Source organism: Rhipicephalus sanguineus, chromosome 11 (genome assembly GCF_013339695.2).
Source record: "Rhipicephalus sanguineus isolate Rsan-2018 chromosome 11, BIME_Rsan_1.4, whole genome shotgun sequence".
Taxonomy (NCBI): Eukaryota; Metazoa; Arthropoda; class Arachnida; order Ixodida; family Ixodidae; genus Rhipicephalus; species Rhipicephalus sanguineus.
The window spans coordinates 51,595,694-51,620,149 of NC_051186.1; the positions used below are offsets into that span (position 1 = coordinate 51,595,694).

The following is a 24,456-nucleotide window of genomic DNA, read 5'->3' on the forward strand; positions in this document are numbered from 1 at the left end:
AGCTGGGATCTATCGAAGTGTCTTCTGGTGTAGCTTTGCATTGTTGTATGACCATATAACGGAGTACGTGAAGTGCCCTCTCTTGTAGCTTTTCATGGGCTCTATGACCACATTTAAAGGGACACTAAAGGCAAATAACAATTTATGTCAGAGTGAAAGCTCAATGTATGACAACGTCTAAAACGGCAATATAATGAACCGCAGTGCCGTACATTCCGAGAAATTAAGCTAAATGTATCACACGATGAGCGCCACGAGTGGGACATTTTGGAAATTATCCCGATGACGTGATCGAGGTCGACTACAATTAATCACTCGTAATCAAACTAGCTGCAATAAAAAAGAACCTTCCGTGCATCAAGAGACGTAATAAAATGCTGCTTGTACGTTTCTGTTTGATTCATGAAAAAAAGAACATCTTTGGCGTTGCCATGGGGAACGGCGCGCGTGGTTCAAAGGTTCCGTTATCGCCGAACTGCACTTCGCAACTTCGAGCGCATCGCAACGAGCGGGGGGACGACCTTTAAAGTGCGCCCCTCGCGCTTTTCGCGCCATCTCGCTGGTGACCAAGAAAGCACGCTTAATTAAATTGTGTATATAAAGAGCTCACCGTTAGCATGCTGAAAGACATACGCCTCGTGCCCTATCAGTCTAACGCCGCGTGCTGCAGAGTGAGAGGTTGTTCGTTCGATTCCGTGCATATATATATATATATATATATATATATATATATATATATATATATATATATATATATATATATATATATATATATATATATATATATATATATATATATATATATATATATATATATATATATATATATAGACGGCTACGGCGACGCCAAGAAACCAGCCGAGCCGAGAGTGTCCATATACATTGCTACCGCAATAAAGCTACCTTTATTTTGGGACCTGACTAATAATGGTGACAATTAACCCTTTCAGACGCCATCTATTAAAGACTCTCTGTAAATGCATCAAATTTACACCACTATATTTCAAGGCACTCCTTACTCTAGAGCGACAAAAGTAATGTCACGATGATTTTCATGATTTATAATAATTAATGTGTATCAAATTGTAACTAAATATCTATTTCCTCTGAAGTTATTCATGTTATGTTTCTGCTTAAAGAGAATGAAATATCAGGCTAGAAATATAGTGCGAATTGATTTTCGGTTATGTTCGTTTCGAGAAAAGAAAAATGATACTTTTGACGTGGCTCGCGGAAAGCGGCGCGTCGAACTACTCATCGAACATGGTAATGCCACGGCCGCTACATAAATTATGTAGCGGCCGTGGTAATGCCTTCAGCAACGTCATCATATGCAGCAGTACGCTGCAACATTAAGGTAAACGAAGGCATTTATTGCGCAGGAGATTCAATTCATCCAAAACTCAATGTATCTTACTCTTTCTTAGCCACTAGTCGACACAACTAGCAAAAAAAACCTGTGTAGCGACAGGCGTAATTCTAAATCCTGCGCAACAGCTCCATTACTGTGGAACCTGATGAAGTGCGCCGCAAGGGTACCCAGCGATTCCCGTTCGTAGAGCTCCCACTGTTCCGTTTACCAAGCCGTCGATGACGTCAATGATTGAGGCAAGCATGTAGGATTTCCCCCTGTTAATTATACTATTTTAGGCCGTGCTCGTTTATTTTAACCCAGTTTTGAGGATTGCTGGCCTTGTTTTAGGCCCTAGTTTTACCCCACCTTAAAATAAGTCGTGTACGCAATTGTGTGCAATGTGTCTCAAACAGTTAAACACCTCGAAGTTCACGAGACACTAACCTGGATCGGCGACGTCCTTAACGACGCAGGCTGCGGAGGCGCTGCAGTTGTTGCCCATGGGAGGCGCCGGGTACCACTTGCGTTCGGCGATGTTGTACTTCTCCACGGTCTGTACAGTTGTCGTGCCTGTTTAAGAGATAGGAGGGAAATGAGATCGTTCTTTAAAACAATACGCAACTCGCCCTTGGGTCTCGCACCAGTGGAATCGGGAGTTATTGCTGAAAAAAAAAATTCAGGAGCCCTTCCCCTAACGGTAAAATGCATGGGGCCTAGCGAAGCTTGGCGTGTGCGTGGCTGATGTGCCTGGTGTACCTGATGTAGGCGTGTGCGTGCCTGATGTAACCTGTAGCTATTACGAGCCACAGGTTACGGTGGCGCCGTTATCACACATGAAGAAGCCAAATCCGCGGCGAGTGTAGAGAAATGCGGCCTTCGGGTGTGTGCCGGTCACGTGCGTGTTTCTAAGGGCTGTTTTCCAATAAGTGATGCTCTCTCGATCGTGGACTTGTCGGTGATCGGCTGTTTTTTATGTGGCAGCTTGATCTGTTATTGAGGTGACCTGTCATTTCACGTTGTCGCATTTCGATGTGGCCTTTCATTGTTTCACGTACGATAATCGTTGTTACCTGTAGCAACAGAAGTGTTGCGCTGTTAAGCGTGGGTAAAAGTCCAATTCCCGGCATGGAGCAAGGAAAAAAGTACTAGGGAGAAGAAAGAAAGAAAGAAAGAAAGAAAGAAAGAAAGAAAGAAAGAAAGAAAGAAAGAAAGAAAGAAAGAAAGAACGAAAGAAAGAAAGAAAGAAAGGCGCATATCAGGCACGAACACGCCCAGCTTCGCTTGCCCCCATTATCTCGATTGGGGAGGCGCTCTTAATTTCTACCTTTTCTTTCTTTCTTGACGTTACAGATGTACTGGGTATGTACGAGCACATCGAAGCTCACGCCTGTTACATATCCCCAGAACACGGCAATGGCTTGCACCGCTGTCTATAGCTCCTATATATATATATATATATATATATATATAGTGTCGCAACGCGGAAAGAACAGGACACAGGACCCCGGTGCGACAAGGAAAACAAGGTCTGTATTGACAGATCAAAAGAGCAGCCACTTCAACGTCGTCTTCCTCAGAGAGCGACCGTGGTTGCTGCTCGTGCTCCTCACTTCGTTGTCCTCTGTCAGTCTGCCGGCTTTTAGTCGTGACAATATATATACTCGACAGACCAGCAGGTACTGGTCCACACATGGTCTACCGAGCTAGAAGGGCAACTAACGTGGTGGGTGGTCCGCTCTAGACTGAGCGGACCACCCACCGCAAAACAGAGACGCACGCGTGCTCTCTGCAGCATTGTCACAGCTCGTTACTTGAGATGCCATCACCTGCAAGTTCTTTTTATTCTCTCTCTCTCTCTTTCAGCGTGTGACGAAGACGAACGGGATTACTATAGGACGTAAAGCGTACTCATATCCTCCTCAGACCTTGGGGCAATGTCGCGCGTTAAACTTATTCGTACGAATTGTCGGCACGTTGCCTTCCCAAAGAAGCTAATAATCGCTATGTGTTATTCACAGCTAGATGGTTCCACAATGGCTGTCCTCCGACAGGGACACCGGGTCTGTCGCCTACGAAACTCAGTTTTCCGTCAAAACCTGAGAACACGGGACAGTAAAGAAGATCGGAGCGAGTGAAAAGCTGGGGGGAAGGGGGTGGGGAGTTTGAGCCAAATGTCAGCTAACATTGCCATTTGAATGAAAGGCTTTTACCATATTGTCACGTGGTCGTGACGTCGACGAAGGCAGCGGTCAGCACGTCAGAGATGAAACTGTTTATTTGGCCGAACTTGTGGCCGGGAAACTGAAAGTCAAACTACAGCAATACACTGATAGCGGCGAACAGAGCGTCGACCGTCGATCAACTGACTAGCGGTGAAGCGCGTCGGCATTTATACATGTGCCGTCGAATATTCCAGCATTATCGCTGGTTGCCGCGCAAACTGTAGAATAAGCTCTAGTGTTCGCGTCCTGCGCGCAAAAACGATCTACAATAATCGGGAAGCTTCTCGAACAATGAGGCGTGGTTTGCGCTGAGCGTCGCTGACAGTCTTTGTGGGCGAAAACCGAATACAGCAAAAGTGATAATCAGAAACGCACGTGCCAATATTTTATATACGGGTCATTTCTGAAGGGAATTTGACGTCAGGATTCGAGGAACAAATCAATACTGATCTACAGAATGACTGAAATCTGTTCGCCGATTATGAAATATGTAGTTTTTTGTTCCAAGGTGATGTTTCAGAACTTTGGTGGCCGCATGGGGTGCCTCAACAAAAAGGAACGTTTGAGACCGGTCTCGTCTGTGTAGCTCATGACATACCTCTTAAGAAAATAAAAATATATAAATCCAGCGCATAATGTTACGCTATTTCTGTTCTAATCCAGCGCTAATTCTGCGGTTAATATAGCACTAATGTAGTTCTTGTGTATGCCTTGGTGTAGTTCTAAATCCTGCGCTTAATGCAGCTCTCCACTACCGTAAAATCTGAGGAAGCGCATAACACAGGCAACCCAGCGATTCCCCGGGCGATCGCGCGCTTGTCGAGGCGGTGGCGCCCTCTCTTGCGCGGTGCAGGTCTCAGCCGGACGTTCCAGAAGCGTTTCTCTCGATTTTGAGGTAAATTATTGCGATTTATCCTTGGTTATTTCTGTAGTTTATATTACTTTAGACCGTATTAGCTTATTTTGCAGTGGTTTTAAGCATTGTTAGCCTTGTTTTAGGCCTGCAATGACCACTGCGTGACCATGCGACACGAGACAGCGGATGGGCAACAAGCCGGGCCCCTAAAGTGCCACGCACTTACAATTGAGACGAACAGGACCAAATCCTGGCCGTCCAGTGCGCCCGCGACAGGGCCGTTAGGCTAGACCTGCCGGTCCCAACGTGGGAGTAGCCGGGTGGCGCGGGGCAACCTCTGCGTCTGCACTGGACTCTTAATAAAGTTGTACTCTCTCTCTCTCTCATGTGAGAGCCGGGTCACAAACGAAAGCTCCGCGGACCGCGTGCTTGAGTCCCCTGAGGGACAAGGAGTCTGAAGAGGGTATTATTGTTGTTTGTATTTGTTTATAGCGATGGCCCTACGGACTCGCTGCCCCGTCTTACCATTGAAGCCCCCGATGGTGTAGATGCAGCCTTCAAGGACCGTGGCGGCGAAGTTGCTCTTCTCGTGGGGCATGCTGGGTAATTCCGAGAAACGGGCTCTCCTCACATCAAGCTGCTCCACTGAAAGGCGTGAATGAAGAAGTCTTGAGCGAAGTGCCTGAACGAGACCAATTGGTTCATGCCTTGCGAAAACATTCCACAGAGGCAGAGTTTCTTTACCACTGACTGAAGTCCGTTATATCCTGCTTGTAAACACGTCGCGTTTTATCCTCTTCACTGCCGAACAACGATCTATGGAAGAAAAAGGGATGCAGTCTGCAAAATATTATTTCCCATGGTTCCCACAGAGCGGAGAAAAAAAACACTGCGAAAAAAAATTTTCAAATTTCAACGCAGTAAAATGGATGTGCACTAAGGTGACATTAGTAGCAAACGTGGCACAAACACCGCCGATAAATGCGAATTTCTGGCTTTTATTACTTTAAATACTTTTTAAAGCGATTACCAAATACCAATAGCGTGAATTTCTTTCTTTTTCTTTCGGCGTTAAACGTTTTGCGGCAAGCCGCATTAAAATCGGATACGTTGTAACAAAACTACAGCTCAGTAAAATGGGTCAGTTCTGAAGGAATCACCCTATAGGAGCATGCGGCCTTCAGACCCGATGAATACAATGAAAATGCGCACGATCCCTCACACAGTCGCCTAAGACGTCTCCAAGGAGAAATTTATCTTCCCTTCTCATTCGATTGCACTGATCCTTCTTCCCAAAGACCCCCCCCCCCCCCCTCCAGAAAGCTGTCTGCACATAACGTGCCTTTGCACTGCCTCTGGGATCGGAGGCATTCCAAGCTTTCTGCACCTCACGTCGTCTTGCACTGCCTCCGTGATCGACCCACCTTTGACCAAGCGACAACGTGGTGTGATGTCTTTATGGCGCCACATCATGACGTCATGATATGACGTCATCGCTCAGCCAAGGTCACGTGAGTTTATGGCGAGACCTTTGCGAGACATTGCGGCAGCAATGTCTCACTCCCAGCATTAGAGGTGCGAGTTAGGCCAGTCGGTACGAATTGACTTCAGAAATAACTATAAAGTCGGATACAGCTTTAGAAGTCCGCGGCATTTCCTCCTCAAAGATGGATGCACAGAAACCTGCACCAATGGGCGCGCACTCGAGACTGACGTCATGAGCCGGGCAGCCGGTGACCCCGCCTTCGGAGAACATTGACGAGTGCACGAGCGGGACTATTTCTTTAGTCGCGGAGGCGATGGGCTGCCGCGCTTCGGTCGTCTGCGCGGGGCCTCTTCGGACTTGTATCCTACTAATGTTAGCGCAAAAAGGACAAAGGACACGGTGAAGAAAACAGGCACAACGCGGCGCTAAACTTCAACTGCTGCAATTTAACTTTAGCGCTGTGTTTTGTCTGCTTTCTTCACCTTGTCCTTTGATCTTTTTGGGCTAACTAGTTATGTGTGAAGTCACTTACGGTCTTGCGATACACTTTAGGGTTTCTCCTTATAAACGCACGTACTGCTCGCAAGTCGAGTCCTCCCATTGTAACCGCCGATGATGTACAGCGTGTCCTTGTGGACGACGACCTTAGCGCCGCTGCGTGGGGTCGACATTGTAATGACCCGGGTCCAGCTGTCCGTCGAAGGGTCGTAACAGTCGACGCTGTCCAGGATACCGTGGCCCGTGTAGCCACCCACGCTGCTCGAGAATCGTAGTATACGGTATGTAGAATGTCGTCGATAAAATTCGGCACGACACGATCTTCGTAACAATACATCTTTGACAACATATACAGCGCTTTTTCGTGTTTAATTCATCGCGTACGCACAGCACACGATACTCTTTGGACCCATAGACTTGGCGGCTGCCTGGAGTTCAATAACAAAATGGACGTAAGAAAAACGCCGCACTCATTTAACGAGACAAGTTAAACACACGTTGTTAAGTACTTTTGCAGGGGAAAATATGGGATAAACAAAATACTATATTATGACAACGGGGCGTACAAATAGAAGGACACCGTGAGCATTATTGAAAGAAGCTTTTTTAAGCAACTTTTTTAGGTACCCGTTTTTCGCCGGGACAATTATACGGATTGTAATAAAATTACTAACAAAGTTGTTTCACAACCAAACCTCGTTGCTGCGCAATTCCAGTAGTGATTATCTGAATTTCATTGCATGTACGTGTTTATTATGAATCACTGTAGCGATTATTTTAAGTGCACTGCCAGTTTCATCCTACCCCTCGCACCTGTTTATTGTGAACCGTTGTTTGTTTTTTCTAAAGCGTACAGTTACATTTCCTGTATTTATTGTTATTTTTTATGCTGAAACTTTTAGTGAGTGTCGCAGTATTGATATATAAAATAAATACATTAAATAACGCATCGTACAACGTTTCGGTTAGTCTTTGCACTGTGAGGGCGCGCGCGTTCCATGTTATAGCACTGTTGAACTACACAAGTCTCTGTCAATACAACTTGGACAACCTACACAGCGCTGATCAGAGATCACGACAGGTCCTCGTGTCTAGCACACTCTTCCAAGTTTCTCTACTCGTGACTGTACAATAAACCTTCACACATACACACACTCCTCCCTTTCCCACCCACTTACCCTCCACCCAGAGATGGAAAAATTACTTCTAAAACGTAATTACATTACTAATTACATTGCTGGAGTTTTCACGAATGTAATAATTATTACAAATTACAGCTCAACGAAATCGTTCGAGAAAAGCGATGGGCTGCGGTTCGTGCGGCGTCGAATAATGCTGCTCCACATCACGCCTTACGCTCGCTCAGCAGTATCACTCGTCGCCGCACTAACGTCTGTTGCCGAGTTTCCCACCGAGTACGGACAGTTTTAGTTCTAGCAAAACTTTGGTTTGGGCGAGCTGGTTCATCGTCGGACTTGTTTGGGGCAGCGCTAAAGAACACACGGACAAAGACACATAGTAGACGCCACGGGCGCTACTATGGCGTCTACTATGGCAGCGCCCGTGGCGTCTACTATGTGTCTTTGTCCGTGTGTTCTTTAGCGCTGCCCCAAACAAGTCCGACGAAGTTTTAGTTGGGCGACCGCTATAGCTCTGCGGACGCAGGCCAGGCTGCAAGCAACTTCCAATGGCAGCTTGCGTCCGCAGAGCTGCTGCGGACGCCCAGCTGAAACTTGACGACGTTTGACGAACGAGTCGGGCAACGAGTAACAAGCTAACCGTGACCATGTGCAACCCGTGTGCAACCTAACATCTAGGCTGCTTTGGCTTAGTCGCTCGCTGCTCGATTTTTTCAGTCGCGCGACTGCACTCGCAAACCTCCGAACCAATCGGATGCACGGGAACTGGACGTCAGCTTATTTTGCAGGGCAATAGCAATGCGAGCAGACGTGAATTCTGTGTGTCGACGGGCATAAGTCGCACGCAGGTGTGAACATCGGTCGCGTAGAGTCGCTTTTAGTCGCAGACGGTTGCGCAACCGGTGATGGTCGAAGGTGTGAATAATAATAATAATAATAATAATAATAATAATAATAATAATAATAATAATAATAATAATAATAATAATAATAATAATAATAATAATATTATTATTTTTCGATGGAGGCGAAAATGCTAGGCCCGTGTACGTAAGATTTAGATGCACGTTAAACAACCCCAGGTGGTCGAAATTTCCGGAGACCGGAAATGTTATATTATACGCGCCAAAACCACGCTATGATTATGAGGCAGGCCGTATAGGGGAAGGCTCCGGGAATTTCGAAAAGCTGGGGTTCCTTAACGCGCACCTAAATCTAAGCAGACCGGCCCCCACCATTTCTAATCCATCGAATTGCCATTGCCGCGGCCGGGATCGAACCCGCAACCTTCGGGTCAGCAGCCGAGCACCGTGCCTCCGCGGCGGCCGCAAAGCACTTCGAAATCCAGAAACCATGTCCCCCGAAACCCTGCCGGCGCGCAGTCTCGGAGGCCATGCAGAAGCGGCCTTACATGTAGATGCGCCCGCAAGCTGCTCCGGCGCTGGCGTCGCTGCGCTCTTCCATCATGCTGGCTACCATGGACCAGCGGTCGTTCTTCACGTCATACCGTTCAACCGTACTTGTGCGCAGTTCCCCGGTGAAGCCGCCCATGGCGTAGATATAGCCCTGCGAATAAGCCATCAAACGACTCCATCATACCAGACACGAAAAACACCTCTAGCGATTTTCGTTCAACTGCACAAAGACTCACAAGTTCCCACATGCATTCGCCTAAGACAACTCGAAGGCGAAAGCCATCTTTCTTTTCATCTCAGTCAATGTATTGGTCGTCCCCCGCAGCCCTCGGGAAGCTTCGCGCATCTAACGTGGTTTTGAACAGCGTCTAGAATTGGGGGCATTGCAATCTTTCCGCACCTCACACGATTTTGCACTGCCTCCGTGATCGGCGCACGTTTGACCAAGTGACGACGTCTTGTGATGGCATTAGCTGACGTTACGCTGTGACGTCATAGTGGTGGCATGATGACGTCACACAATTTGTTGATCTGTGACGTCATGATGACGTCATACGGTGACGTGTCACGTGATGATTTGTTTACATCAATATTGTTGACGCCGTCGATGCCGACGGTAAATTTTCGCGTTTGATGAGGCTCCTAAGGCTATCGCCTTAATAAAACGACAAAGAACACAAAGGAGACAAGTTATCGCCTATACTTCCTTGTGTTCCTAAATCGACGTTTTATTATTTGCGCCAATTTATCTCAACAAGTCAGTATAGTAACGCAAACTTGTCACTTGCCTGCAGAACGGCAACGCTGACGTAGCAGCGTGGGTACGCCATATTCGCCTTGCTGGTCCATCTGGCCAGGGGCACGTCGAAGCACACGACGGAATGGTAGCACTCGCGGCCGTTGAAGCCGCCCACGACGTAAATGCACTCGTTGACCACTGCTACGCCGTGGTACGCCCTGCGTTGCTTTCACGGTGAGTGAGAATCTTTCGAGTTCTCACGTCCAACTTATATACAGATGCCTGGCCTCGAATATTTATCAACAGATATATTAGTTGCTAACAGGCTCTCTGCCATAGCAATTCACCTACGCGTGGTGAGCTCAAGGCAAGTATAGAGAGATGTGTAGCATGTCGGTTATTTGAGTATTCTTACAAACATTCCTGCCTTTAGTAGGCCCTAGAAGGCTTTCTAATATAGCGCCTATTTGCGTATACATTCATGAAAATAAGGACTACAATATGCAGGAACTATACATTCATTCGTATTCCACAGTGCGATTCTTTTAGAGCGACCTATTTCATTGGGCTGTAGTTTTGTTAAAAAGCATCCGATTTTAATGCGGTTTGAGGCAAAACGTTCAGGAAGGACGAAAATTTGAGGGCCTGTTTCGTTTTTAGATGTGCAACGCAAAGAAACAGGAATAAATAATAAATAACGAAAACCGCGAAATCCCCCACAGTGAGGGATGCCTAGCGCTTATAAAACGTTAAAAATTCTCATTGAATTGCAGCATGCCAAACGTGACCAGTAAAGGCTTGTAAAGATCTTGAAATGACCACCCAAAACGTCAAACTGTTCTGACTTCAACAGTATGCAGTCCATAATTGCGTGGAATTTCGCGGAAGGTCGCGGTTCTGGTTATTTCTTATTTTTTCATTTTCTTTCGGCATCGCACATCAAAACTGGGCGGGCCACGGATTAAATTTCTGTCCTTTCTGAATCTTTTGCCACAAACCGCATTAAAATCGGATAATTTGTAACAAAACTACAAACCAGTGAAATAGGTCAGCTCTTAATGAATCACCCTGTAGGGTGCCAGTAGGCTTTCTGCCGATTTACTTCCCCTGCCTAATCAGTTCTATGCACTTGGAGTACGATGTGACACATATTTGCGTACTTCTACTTATTTTCCCGCGTTGTATCCTGCATTCGTTTCACGTGCATCTTCCGACATTTTAAGTACCCATCGACATCGATTGTCTACCTATTGCTCGCCTACATGTCGCACAAAATAAGTGACCGCCCAAGCGCTTCGTACAGACGCTTAACCAGTGAAGCTGAAACGTTATTCCGACGGTTCATTCAAGTCTTTCTCGATTGTTGGTGACGTATTTCCAGAAATCTTAATTGCTGTTTGTTGCCCGTGTGCTCCCTCCTTCATTTTGAGCGGACCAGTGTTGAGTAAGGTGGGGCTTGCCTAATTTCTGCGCCACAACACGCTAGGAGTTATTGCGTACATATATGACGTACGAAAAAGGTTTGACCTATCACAGCTTCGTTAAAGAACTAAAGAGTGCGAGCAAAAAAAGTTGTGTAGCGATTGGTATAGTTCTAAATTCAGTGCTAAATGCTGCTCCACTATTGTGAAACCTGAGGAAGTGCCTATAGCACGGGCACCGAGCGATTGCCGTTCGTAGACTTCCCAGTGCTCCGTTCACCAAACCGTCGATGACGTCAATGTTTGAGGTAAGCACGTAGGGTTTCCCCGGCACCGAGTAGAATCTTGTTAGGGAGATTCGCAAACTCGATGTGCGACACGCGGGCTACATTCTACTGCGCTTTATCGACTTCCTGCAGCCTTGTTACGGCAGTTGAGATACGTGTCGTCTGCAGCGAGTTCCGTCAGGTTGTTTCCCCCCTTCAGATGTAGCGACGAAGGCGCCGAAGAAGCACCCGTGGTAGGAGCAATCGCCCACTTGGCGAGGTTAGTGGCGCCCCGTCTCGCGCGGCGCGGGCATCAGCCGCACGTTTCCGAAGCGTTCTGAGCAATATAAAGTTCATTATTGCGATGACTTCTTGGTTCTTTCCGTTAATTTTATTACTATAGATCTCGCTCGTTTATTTTAACCCTGTTTTGAGCGTTGCTAGCCTTCTTTCAGGCCCGTATTGACCACTTGATTTTGAGCGTGATCACGACACATGAGATCTGCCGATGGACGACATGCCAGGCCCCTAAAGTGCCACGCACTTAAAATAGAGCACGACTTACCTGGGCGGGGTGTACTGCCTGCCCAAGAAGCGCCACTTTTCGGCGCGGCAGTTGTAAGTTTGCATGTGGTTGGTGGCGCCCGACGTCCATCCACCGAAGAGGAACAAGATGTCCTTGGGCAGGCGAGGCGTTAGCCACAGCTTCGGGGACAGGTCGATGCCGGCAACTTGGCCGACCGCCATCGAGTGCCGGGTCAGCGTCTGCGTGTATACAAAGAGCCTATACCTTCCAGAGACTGCGGAAAGGGCGTATATAGAGTAAATCTTTTGGACCGCATATGCTTCATCACAATCTAAGGATGTAAATGCGAGCGTTATCGTTGGCAAAGCCACCGAGCGACATATCGAACTACGACAGGAGTAATTTCACATATTCTATACTCTTTATTGAAGGAAGAGGAGTTCTGGCTTCTGTACAAAATGCAACGGCAGGCGTTATTCGACCTTTCGTTCCTTTCATGGTGACAGAAGCAGCGACTTTAACGCGGATATCATTATGAGGTGCGTCTTAGTGAGTACTCTGGAATAATTTTAACCACCTGTGGTCTTTTAACGTGCACCTAAATCTAAGCACACGCGTGTTCTTTGCGTTTCGCTCCTACCCAAATGCGGCCGCCGTAGCCGGGAACTGCACACCGCGGTATACTAGTGGTTATGATGCTCGCCTGCTGAGCCGCAGGTCACGGGATCAAATCCCGGCCTCGGTGGCCGCATTTCGATGGAGGCGAAATTCTAGAGGCCCGTGTCCTTAGATTTATGTTGACGTTAACCTACGGAGCAGAAACCTGGAGGCCTACAAAGAGGGTTCAATTTAAACTCAGGACGACGCAGCGAGCAATGGAAAGGAAAATGATAGGCGTAACCTTAAGAGACAAGAAGAGAGCAGAGTGGGTCAGGGAACAAACGTGTGTTAAGGACACCTTAGTCGAAATCAAGCAGAAATGGGAACGGCATGTAGCGAGAAAACAAGATAACCGCTGGTAACTAAGGGCGCAACTACGCGCGTGCCCACTGAGCGAACAAAAAGATGGTTGGTTGATCCCTCCGTCATAGGAATCGGTACAACACGAAAGTGAAACGTGTTGTCACAGAAGTAGTTGATTATTTATAGTGCATTGGTATATGAGAGCATGTACAATGTCTACTGTTGTTTGGCAGATATAGCACCGCTTGATGTGGAGGCGTCGCACTCACGTTGACGCCTAGTGGCACATCTCCGTAACGACGACTAACGCCCGTGATCATGATTTAACCCTTGCGGTAGCTGAAGTTCTTAATATATACGTGGACACCGCATATGGTGAATCCCGCGCAAAGATGGCACCAACAAGCACATAATAAACACTGATACTCGATATGCACTCCTTCAAAGCGTCGTGAAATGCGAAGAGAAACGCTACGCGCGTCGTCTGCTCCCTCTAGCCTGGCCGTTAATACTCACAGGGCGAGCGGGGAACGCGGTGCGACAGCCAGGCGAGTGTCGGAGAGCTATTTTTCGATATGGATGGATATGAGCGACGCTTTCGCTAAACCTGCCACCTCACGGTGTGTTAAAGCATTGACGAAATTAAACTTGTATTGTAAACGCGCCGAATGGGACGGTCGTAGCAACGGTGCGTTTTTTTTTTTCGAGCCTGGTGGCACAGATGTCACCACCCCGTTATAAAGGGGACGCTCATAGCATCAATCCATCCATCGAAGAGCACTGCGAGAGGAAAGTGTGAAAGATAAAAGGCGCATTTGTATATCCTCCGTATTGTGTTTGGCGGTAGCTCAGTGGGCTAAACGCCCGTTAGACGTCGTCGCGGACCGAGGGGTCATGCGTTCGAATCCCGTCAACGGAAATTTTCCTTATAGTTTTTTTTTCTTTGCCATCTCATGGCATTCATTTTGCTGACGTACTTCCGTGACGGAAATACGTCATGAAAGTCTTGGTGGACCCCGGCATAAAACACTTTCGTGTTAAAAAGTTCCCTGACCTGGTGGATGACGTTCAGCACTTTCAGGCTGTCGCCGTCACCCTGGACTTCTGGGCTGATGATCACCTTCTCGAAGTCTCTGCAAGAACGCGTGAACAGCGAAATAGCAGCGTTCTAGCTTGACGTCACGACATTTAAAACTGAAAATAATTGTGTGAAAGCTCAAGATGGCGGCAACCATCAATAAAAAAGTTGAAGGCGACCCTAATCATTCATCTAGGTGTCCTGTATAGTGGCACTCGCCCCCCCGGCGTTAGTGTACCTTAGTGTATTAATTTGGGTAACTCCTTCGTCACACTGCCGAAGAGGATCTCACAGGCCACGTAGAAAAAAGCGGGTGGTTGAGATCTGCTCCGCCACCAGCCTCAAGGATCCCGATTGCTCACAAAACAGCATCGACCCTTTCAGTTAACTCATTCGATTGGTCTTCATCAATTATCCTGACAGTTAATTGCCCCTTATCTTAAGCAAACTTGTGCTCCGACATCATATGTATCCAATATAACTCTCTAACTTGAACCAGAACTACCGATTTCGAACAGTTTATGAACATTATTTTTTCTTAATATTCGGATAACCGAAGGTAGGTGCTTAAGAGTGCATGTGAGCGCAAAGGACAAGAGGGAACAGGAGAGAGGACACGGAGTGCTGATCCTCTGTGTTCCTCAGCGCTCTGTGTCCTCTCTCCTGTTCCCTCTTGCCGTTTGTGCCGATATGCACTCGTAATCATGTACCAACGTGCCCAATCCTACACTCTTCACTTTAAGAAAAAAGGGTGTCTTTTGGCTCTACTTTGCTACACACTCCCAGAAAAAATCGAGTATTTGGAAAGTATTTCTGCCACACAACGACAATCGCCATCCACCTCGCGTACTTTCCTCGCGTTATCACCGCGGTCCCGGCACTATCCAGTCACGAACGGCGCGCGCGTTATCATCGTGACATAGCATTCTTGATTGGAAAGTGACGAGAGCCAGGTTTTTCAAGAAAAGAAACGCGAGCAAGCCAGATGATTATATTACTCCCCAAATACTCGATTTTTCTTAGAGCGCACATGTGACTCTCCCATGTATAACTATCTTTGGAGAGTCAAGTTAACTCCCTTTAGGAGAGCCGTGGGGTGCACGATTCTTCAAAAGAGAGTTAGCGTGCTTCTCTTTAAAGAGAGTCACACACTCCGTGACTCTCCTAAAGAGAGTCAACGTGCCTCTCTAAAGAGCTTTATACATGGAAGAGTCACATGTGTAGCAAAGAAGAGTCACTTGACACCTTTTTTTTTTCTTAGAGTGTTTGGAAGTAAGTGCTCAACCGGAAGTGCTCGGAAGAGAAAGAAGAGTGTCACTCGGTGGTCGCGCCACTGAAGCGCTATCCTCTGCAGACGCGTGGGGTGTACGACTTTCCACTCACATGACGGTACACCGTACGAAACGAACGAGAGGCAGGAACTTGGCGAGGTACATCTTCCTCGCGCCGCCGTCGGCGGAGATCCACTTGAGGATGGACCTGAAGGTGTCCTCCACCTCGCTCAGTGCGTGCAGCCGGTTGTCTTCAAGTACGGCACGCATCTCTTCTGGCGTCAGCGCCTCGAACTGCGCGCTGTTCTTCCACACCTGCGTCACGTATAAATAAGCGTGACTCCTATACACTGCTAACAAACAAGGACACCGGAAGACTTCCGCTTCCGCCGTACTCATAGGCGTGCGCATGGATGGGGGGGGGGGGGGTGTTCGGCCGACTCCGCAATTGTCTCAGGGGGCCGCCAAGTTTGCCCCGCACCTTCGTTCAGTCAGACCTGTCCCGTCAATAATCAAAGTGCAGTGCTATGGTCATCAAGGTTTTTGACGATAATGACGGCCGAGGATTCGTGATCTTCATTCTAAGAACTGTTAACCTGCCACCTTTACTAGAGGAAAGCCAGGGACCAAAAGGCACGTTGTAGTGAGAATCACGTGATCGCTTCGTTTTCTTTCTAGCGTCCATAACGAGGCTGTGTTTCTTCCGACTCAACAAACGGGGAGGCCGCGGTAAGACCTGCCCCCCCCCCCCCTTATTGGAGAACCCGGCGCACGCCTAGGGCCCTACTGAAATACATAATTCAGCTTTGAGAAGATTTGCGACATTTGATGTAGGCTCTATGACCATAATTTAAGCGTGAAAATGTTTTTAGCTCCTCTTGTGGGCGGGCTTCAAGTTACTTTGAGCCAAAAGCCGGCGCCGTTATTCGGGTACTCAAACGAGACCATCCGGGCATGGTGGCGGGACCAAAACGAGTACATCCGGGCAACGAGCCAAAAGAGATTCACGGCGTGGATTTTGCAGCCTCTTCGAGAGAAGGCGCTACGCTGCGTGCGGTGCTAAACCACTGTACTTTTTCAGGTAAAGAGTCTTTGTGAGGCGCACCAGCGTCCGGCCTGCGTCGCGTCGTGGCCGCATACGCTAGGCAAAGCCCAGGATTTACCCCACACAGTGACAGGAAGCCATGGCGTCCATATGGACCCCACACAGTGACAAGAAACTACGGCGTCCATATGGACCAGTACACAGTATGGTGTGGTGTAGTGTGCCCTAGCGAACATGCACTATATCCATTTAAAGGGACTGTCTTAGTGATGCAGAACTATCGGTAAATTGACTATCGATAGCATCGATAGGTTTCTTTAAACTATCGATAGTGTAAACAAACTATCGATTGTGCAATCGGTAGTACCATCAATAATATTACTAGCGGTATTAGTGCCACGCATGTGTATTGCTTTGTTTTGATGTACAGTGAAACCTCGCTGATACGAATCTCACGGGACCACCAAAAATATTCTTATCATCCGAAATTCGTATCACCAGAAAGCATGGAAAATGAGCATGCGACAAGAGAAAGCTGGCGTACATTTTCATTTATTGTTCTTCAGGGCCGCAGCAACGTCAGGAAGAACCCTGAATGATTGTCAGTTAAGTTTTTGTATGTCGGCAATCATACCAGCACTCGTAAATATACGGCCTGTACGCGCGTATTTAATTAATGAACCAGGTGCGTTGTGACCCGCGACAGCAGTAGCCCCTTCCACATTTTAGTATGCTTTTTTGCATGACATTGGAGTACTGCAGCGAAAGTCACAAAAGAAGCGCTTTGACGCGATGGATCAACGCCACAAAATTACACAACCACGGTCCTGTGTTATGATTTTGTTATCGCGGAGGTGTTGGGGATATTTTTTGGGAGATTTACGGCCGTGCCTAGAGTCACTGTATATGCTACCTTTAGGTAGCAGAGTAGCGCATAGGTCCGGCTAGCAACCACAGCTATGCGGTGAAGTCGCACTCCATTTTTGCAGGCGACATGTCTACCGGGTCGCCGATAAACATGTCTGGCGTGTCGAAGGCCGGCGATAAACATTGGCTGTCGATAACTAGTGTTAATTGAGTGAGCTGCAGCGGCGGCGTCGAGAAATACAAAAAATTGACCCGAGCGTCAGCTTCTCCGCAATGCATGGTTGCTAGCGGCGTTGGAAAACAGATGCGCAACTCTGCTACCTAAAGGTAGCATATACAGTAATTCTAGCCGTGCCCGCACAAGTGCGACCTCAACGGTCACGCATGTTGACATTGTGAGGCCTGATTCCTTCGCCAAGATCGTCCTCGCCCTCCTTCGGTACTCGTCCACTTTTCATAGGATGTCTCATGCACGAGGAAGGCACGTGTAAACACGGCACAACGACAGCAGCCCGCGTCGACACGTTAGAAAAAAAAGCATGGCGCTAACGTCCTCTGTAGTCTAAACGCGAAGGCACATGGCGGCACATAAGAGCCTCAAAGATTCGCGCACACAATCTCGGAGGCCGTGACGTGTCTCTGACGGTTTATTCTGACCGCAAAAAGAGTGTTTTTCTTACACTGTGATTCTGAAGATTTCACGGTGCGGCGCGCATGCCCACGCTTGCGTTCCCGCGCTCGCACGTGCTTGGCGCGTCTTCCGCGACAGCGCGGACAGCACCTCTTCGTACCTGGGCGGTAGCATACGTTCGTATCAAACGTCGATGGGGGAAAATCGGTTCGCAACAACCGTAATCCATTACACTGCAGGCCAATGGGCCTTGGCCGGGACCAACGGAAAATTCGTATCAACCCGAAATTCGTATGAGCTGTGATCGTATCACCGAGGTTTCACTGTATTCGGGTTTCACTCACAAAGACTGTTAGCAACGTTTGACCGCGCCGTAGTTTTTGAGAAGCTTCACGATTGTTTGAGATCATTCTGTTAAGATTACGCGCCGGACACGAATAGTCAAGTTTATTCGAGAGCTTACGCGAGCACCAGTGATAACGCTGGAAGGGATTATGAGTGATGTATAAAAGACGACGCGTTCCACAGATGATCAGATTACTTGACGGCCAACGACTTCTTGCCGCTTTCAGTGTGCAGCGTGTATCGCTAGTATATTGAGTTTTGATTTTCTGGGCACAAGTTCACCCAAAGAAAGAGCTGAGTATTTGCCAGTCTTGCTGCAGCATTCTTGACCGTCACAACCACGTGACAATACTATCGATAGTGGCGTGAATAATGATGCTGTTGCTAGCCGGACATATTGCCAAAACATTGGGATAGCTACTATCAGCTTCGCGTAATTTATGAGGAATTTTTGGCGAGAAAAATAAATTATTTCCGCAGTGAGAACGGTGGAATATATCCATCAATAAATTCATATTCAAAAGCAACCAGTTACAACTTACAATTAACAAACTTAGTTCTTGATATTTTTTATTTTGAAATCATAAAATGCAATATCAATTCGAAGCCGCGATGTTCCACCACATGCAAAGGCTTCCTTTCCGCTACAGCTGAACAGTTTGACTTTATGATCATGTGTCAGCAAAGCACTCTGGTGAAGAACGCAAGCATGTCAACTTTCTTGCCCTTCAGCCTGCTCCTCCGGCTCCACTATGTACCACGGGCGTGGGGAACCAAGTTTATTCTGCAATTAGTTCGGGCTGTTGATTTTATACTATCGAGAGCACCATCATTTTTTTTACTATCGACAGCACTATCCATAGTAATTTTCACCATCGATAGTTCGATAGTGACTCAGCTATCGATAGTATCGATAGTACCATCGATAGTTCTGCATCACTAGACTGTCTACCATCCTTCATCGCTTTTCTGTTTTGTACCGCGAAGAAAGCGTACCGTCTGAAGTGTCCAACCTTGCGGCGGTTTCTCTGGAAAGTGAGTAGAAATTTCTTAAACAGAATTTTTCGATCTGCGTTCGGTTTTCTTCCATTGGCGTGAAACATGCTCACAACACAGGTTGGTGGACGCGATGACGATTGTAGTGCCGGTAAAAATTAAAACCGAAAGCACATGTGCTTTCTGTAGGATTACATTATTTTCGCTGAACACTATTGGAATGAATGTAACAGTCGTTTTCCGCGCGCTAGTGGTTAAATGAAGCCTTATTATACGATTACAGAACGCTTGTTTTGCTGTAATCGCATTCTATGCGTTCATTTTAGCACTGCTGCTGAAATCCAAGCCAAGTCGATTCATCAAAAAGAGACAATAAATGCACGCCTTCACAGCGCAGCACATGTGAGACATCCTAACAACAATACAGCGGCACAGTACGACCAGCGCGGAGAGCCGCATGGCATAGCGCATGAGTTGAAGCAGACGAAATCGAAGACGGCGCCGCAAGCAGCGCCACCGGGCGCCTTTTTGGATGCGTGAGAAAAAAAATGAAAAAATTACTCTCTGACGCAAGCGAAAGCTGCCTCGAGTGCGTAAAATACAATTTCAAATTATACATGTTTGTTTTTAAGCAGAATGAGTCTACCTGCGAAGATTTCTTGTCCTACCAGTAGGTTGACCACATCGCTGTTGAGTGACGCTAGCGGTCATTCTTTCACGATTTTCAACATCAAATTAAAAATATAATTCCTTTTTTATGGGGCAAAAGCATGCTCGTTGCCGCCGATGTGACGAACGATCTTCTCATTTTCACCACAATCAGAAAAATTTTTTCCGAGCGGTAGACAGTCCCTTTAAGATTGGGGCTATTGTCATCTCTAACCACGGGCGTCGGCAGGGTTTCCGAAGGGGCCCTTGCCCCCCTCCCCCCTACATAAAGCTCCCTAGCCCCCAAGCCACACCAGTAAAGCCCCTGAAACTTTACACACCAGCGCCCCCCCCTTCCCCCCACTCCACCCCGCCGTGACGCAACACGGCTTTTCACCCCCCTCCCAAGACAAAATCCTGCCAACGCCCATGTCTCTGTGCAAACAGGCAGACTGGCGTACTAGCGCGCTACATCTCCAACCAATCTGCTTTGCCGGTAACCATTTCATGCTTATATCTACTCTCGATCACGCGAAAACCAGCCATTCTTTTTTAACTGTAACGCAAGCTGCCTTAGGCGCAAGATGAGGCTATTATTGCGCGAATTAGGACATCCATCCAGAGGTCTCAATCATTGGTGTCAAAATTTTTTGGTTGAATTCCCAAATTCTGCGGACAGCTAGCCTTCGTAGAAGCGCGCACTTTCGGTTGTGTTCTCGTATAGAACAACCACCCTGTTCCTACCTGATCGTAGTTGCGAAGCAGGTAGCGAAACGCTTCTCTGGCGAGGTTGTCGTATCCGTAGCTAACCGCCATGTGGTAAGTGTCTACGCAGTTCTCCGGTTCGAGGTTCTGCTTCAGGCTCCTCAGGCAGTGATCTCGAATCGGGAATATCTGCTTTGCAAAGCAAAAGGAAAGAAAAACAACATGCGAACATTTTGCTCTTCTCCTCTTCCAAAAGGCGCGAAACGCTACGAAGTCACAAATTCATTTTTGACAGAATATGGCGAGCACACAAACGCGGACACTATGAGAGGAAAACAACACGGGCGCTGACTCGCAACTGCGACCTTCTTGGAAGGGAAGCTTACATTTATGTATCACATTTGTCACGTGATCGGGCTCCTCTCGCCCAGGGCTTTTTACATTGTCCGTGTTGCTGTGCGCGCCATATTCTGTCAAAAATGAGCAAGTACCATTTAGCCCAAATATCCGTGCTACCGAAGTCACAAAAACCGGGAAAAAAAGGAACCTAACCTAACTTGACCTAACCTACACCTTTCGACGCAATAGTATGAAACCATTGTTATTTGATTACTACGAATTCAATTGAAGATATTCTTTTATTCGTTATAATGTGTATACATACTAGGGTACCATGATGCGCGCGTTCTCCGCATTAGGCTGAGGACATCCCGCATTGCGGCACCCTACTACATACATCGGTGATGCGTCCATGAACAGCAAAAGTTCTGGTTTTTAAAAGCGCAACTGAAATCCAGTACACTACTATGACAATGATTGAAACACCAAATGGCCGTGCGAGAGTACGTGAATAAGCAACTAGCTAAGTGCCGGCATGAACGGCTCAATGGCCAGTTCAACTAAGTCAGCGAGTAACAGTCTCCACAAAACATCAAGGCCGTGATAGGTGTTTGACATCCCTTAGGCCAGTGGTTCCCAAATGGGGGTCCGCGGAACCCATCCTCGAAGAAATAAAATATACGCGTTTTTTGGGGGGCACACTATATGTCCCCGGACAGCGGCCCCGTCTTCTTAATTTTGGTGTGCTTCACCGCATTGCGGCGTATCTGACTTACGCTTCCCTTTCTCCGTGAGATGGCTGTAAAGCTTCCCTTGCAGATTTTTACGACATATGCACGCAAGCATACTTCTTCTAGGCTTGCATACTTGGACAGCAAACTTATCTAGAAGCAGGTTCAATGTGATTGCAGACCGCACGACTTATTGACAAGATGTTGAGATCGAATTGGCGTGGTACTTTAGTTTGACCATTCTTTGGCTGGGAGAAATACAAGGCACCTATTTCACGCTGCATCTTGTGTTAATTTATTATCCCCCCCCCCCTTTCTTTTTCTCTCGCTGCAACGAGTCCCTCGTCACTTCCACCGGTCCACAAGGGGTCCCGAAACATCCATGGCTGAGAACCACAGCCCTATGGGTTGCAGCGCTCGCGCGGTCCCGATACGAACTAGAGAACTGGAACTTCCTGTAGGTCTGACCGATGATTAGTGTTAAAGAAAGCAGTACATGCTTCTTAACGATAATGCTCCTCGGCGCGCAACCGCTCTTCGAATCCGCCTTTTTCACAACTTCACGGCGCATGCGCCCTTCCCCAAGCGGGCAAGTCGCGAAACGCCTCCTAATCTCGGAGGCTTTTGTTCTGGCGATACCGGTTGTACGGCCCCTACCAAAACCGCACCAAAACGGGAGAGGGCAGCACAGGAAAATGAAAAAGGCGGATTCAAGGAATATTCAAGAAACCCATTCTGCGCAACGCCCGACTGACCTTCATCGTTACGGCGAGTTCGAGCACTTTGGCGATGTTGTGCGTGCCGACGCGTTCGTACAACGATGTCTGGTAGGCGAAGTCGACCAACAGCTCGATCATGTCGCCTTCCAGGTCGTTGATCACCGCCCGGATTGGCCGGGTCCAGACGCCCTGCTTCTCCTCGGGAGTCATGCTTTCCCTCGCAACAACAAAGAGCGTGTAGCAACCCGAAAACCTGCGGGCAGAGGGAGTAAACGATGCCCGTTTACTTGTTTAGATGACTTCATGAATGCTGTCACTTTTTCTGCCTTGTATTGCTGGGATGTGGGGCTAGTCAAGCTGCGTTTGTATCGCAGCTTTTTTCCCGCATTCTACCCCACACATTGTATCTTTGTTTCATGAATGACTCAAAAATGTAAACAAAAAAATGTAACACTTTGGTGAAATAAACTTCAAACCGCAAACTTCGAACTTCAAAACAGCAATGATTCAGCACAGGGTGCATAACACTTTGGGGTGCACAGTGCTCGACAGTTGAAATGCGATACTCGCAGCGCGTAGCTGTCGGCGGTGCGTGAGGGCGAGAGCGTTCGCTACGCATGCTCACAGAATCCGGTGGACAGCCGTTCAGTCTGTGGTTCTCGGTGACGCCGGCAGAGCGCTGCTTGCCATAGAGTGTGGCTTCAAAACACCGCGCTGGCGTGCTGCGCCGCGCGAAGCGGCTGGAGCTGGCGACCGTGCGTTACGAAAAACTGCAGCGCTAGCAGCGCTCCGCCGGCGTCACCGAGAATCAGAGACTGAACGGCTGTGTTCCGGATGCTGTCAGCATGCGTAGCGAACGCTCCCACCCTCACCGCCAGCAGCCACGCGTGAGCCGCAGAGCACTGTGTTGTATCGCGATCACGTAGCTTAGGACGGCACCTCGCCGTCCAACCGGGCCTTACGCCCTGCGTTCGACGAGAGCCCACATGCGTCCGATGAACAAAGAGCACGAGGCTCTGTGTTTTTTCATTCTTCTTCGTTTCATAATGCACAAGGATGTTGGCCCAACAGCATGTTTTACTAATTTTAAAGTTCGAGGAGGTTTTACGGAGTACCACCAGAGGACCACGACATCGCACACTGAACATGCTTACCAAAGGGAGTAGAGCTCTTAGGCAAGCACTGGTAAGAAGGCGTATGAAGGTCAACGAAGCTATCTTGTTCATGCTCCACAGCGCCAACGTCGGTTGGCCATTCCGAGACGCGTGGATGTCCAACCGATACTGAACTCGCGCTAATGCATTAAGCGTAGGAGAGATAAAACGAACGGCCCTTACTTGTGACACATCACGAATCGATGTGCCCAGATCTCCCCGCCGTCGGGGGCGCGGAATACGACGTCGCAGTACTCGCGTGCCTTCCGCTGTTCCAGCAGTCCCGGCATGGCCCTGGCGATCGCGCTCGGCGCGAACTCCCGCGGCCGACCATCGTCGTTGAAGAGCTGCGCCGCCTCGAAAGACGCGGTAACCATGTCGTCCTCCATCTTGCCCGCATTGCTGTCGGCGGGACCCGTGGGATTCTTCACCGCGGCCTCGACGGCGGCACACATCTCGGTATACGTCCACGAATGGCTGAAGAATGGGCAGCTACGGGTCAGCCGGCCGACCAAGCGGGGCCTCAGACAGGCGTCGTCCGGTCTGCGCTGACGCACCACCGGGCGCACCAAGAGACAGCCGCACGCCGGTCCGACCGAGAGCCGACTGAGCCCTGGCTTGCCGGTTCGTGTAGCCAGCGGTATCAGTTCAACAGACTTATGCTCGTGATACGGTGATGATGATGATGCTGGGATGATTGGCACCAGGGCTTAAAGTCAGAGGACAGGGGGGGGGGGGGGGGGGGGGGCTCCCCGTTCCATTTCTTAAGGAGGGGCTGTATGTATGTGTGTATATAGGTCACGGCCCTCTGAGTGCCTCCCCCCCCTCAAATGAAGGGAGACTTTAAGCCCTGATTGGCACCTACCCACGCGGGATCGGCCAAGAGTCGGACATTATCTGGGCTTGCCCCAGCACCGTGAAGGGGCAAAAAAAAAACACATGTGTAAACGCGGAGCAGTGGAAGACCTCTCTGCTTAGCCCAGACAGCGAGAACCAACTACAAGTCATCACGCAAGCCGAAGATGCCGCTACGACCCAAGCA

General features: G+C 48.3%; 1 protein-coding gene across 1 annotated transcript; it reads right to left on the reverse strand.

Annotated features, from left to right (window-relative positions):
- Window positions 1–8,962: 8,962 nt before the first annotated feature.
- LOC119375024 (kelch-like protein 10) lies at window positions 8,963–23,869 on the reverse strand. The gene is made up of 8 exons (XM_049411130.1): window positions 23,598–23,869; window positions 22,297–22,513; window positions 20,511–20,660; window positions 15,347–15,549; window positions 13,940–14,018; window positions 11,962–12,161; window positions 9,759–9,927; window positions 8,963–9,121 (listed from the first exon to the last, which is right to left on the reverse strand). The coding sequence occupies exons 1-8, from the start codon at window positions 23,867–23,869 to the stop codon at window positions 8,963–8,965; spliced, it is 1,449 nt and encodes a 482-aa protein (XP_049267087.1).
- Between the last annotated feature and the right edge of the window lie 587 nt (window positions 23,870–24,456).

Coding starts and splice junctions, on each gene's coding strand:
- LOC119375024 (XM_049411130.1), bottom strand. CDS start 23,869: ATGTGTGCCGCCGTCGAGGCCGCGGTGAAGAATCCCACGGGTCCCGCC. Junction 20,661..22,296: donor AACTCGCCGTAACGATGAAG/GTCAGTCGGGCG, acceptor TTTGCAAAGCAG/ATATTCCCGATTCGAGATCA. Junction 9,928..11,961: donor AGGCAGTACACCCCGCCCAG/GTAAGTCGTGCT, acceptor AAAGCAACGCAG/GGCGTACCACGGCGTAGCAG.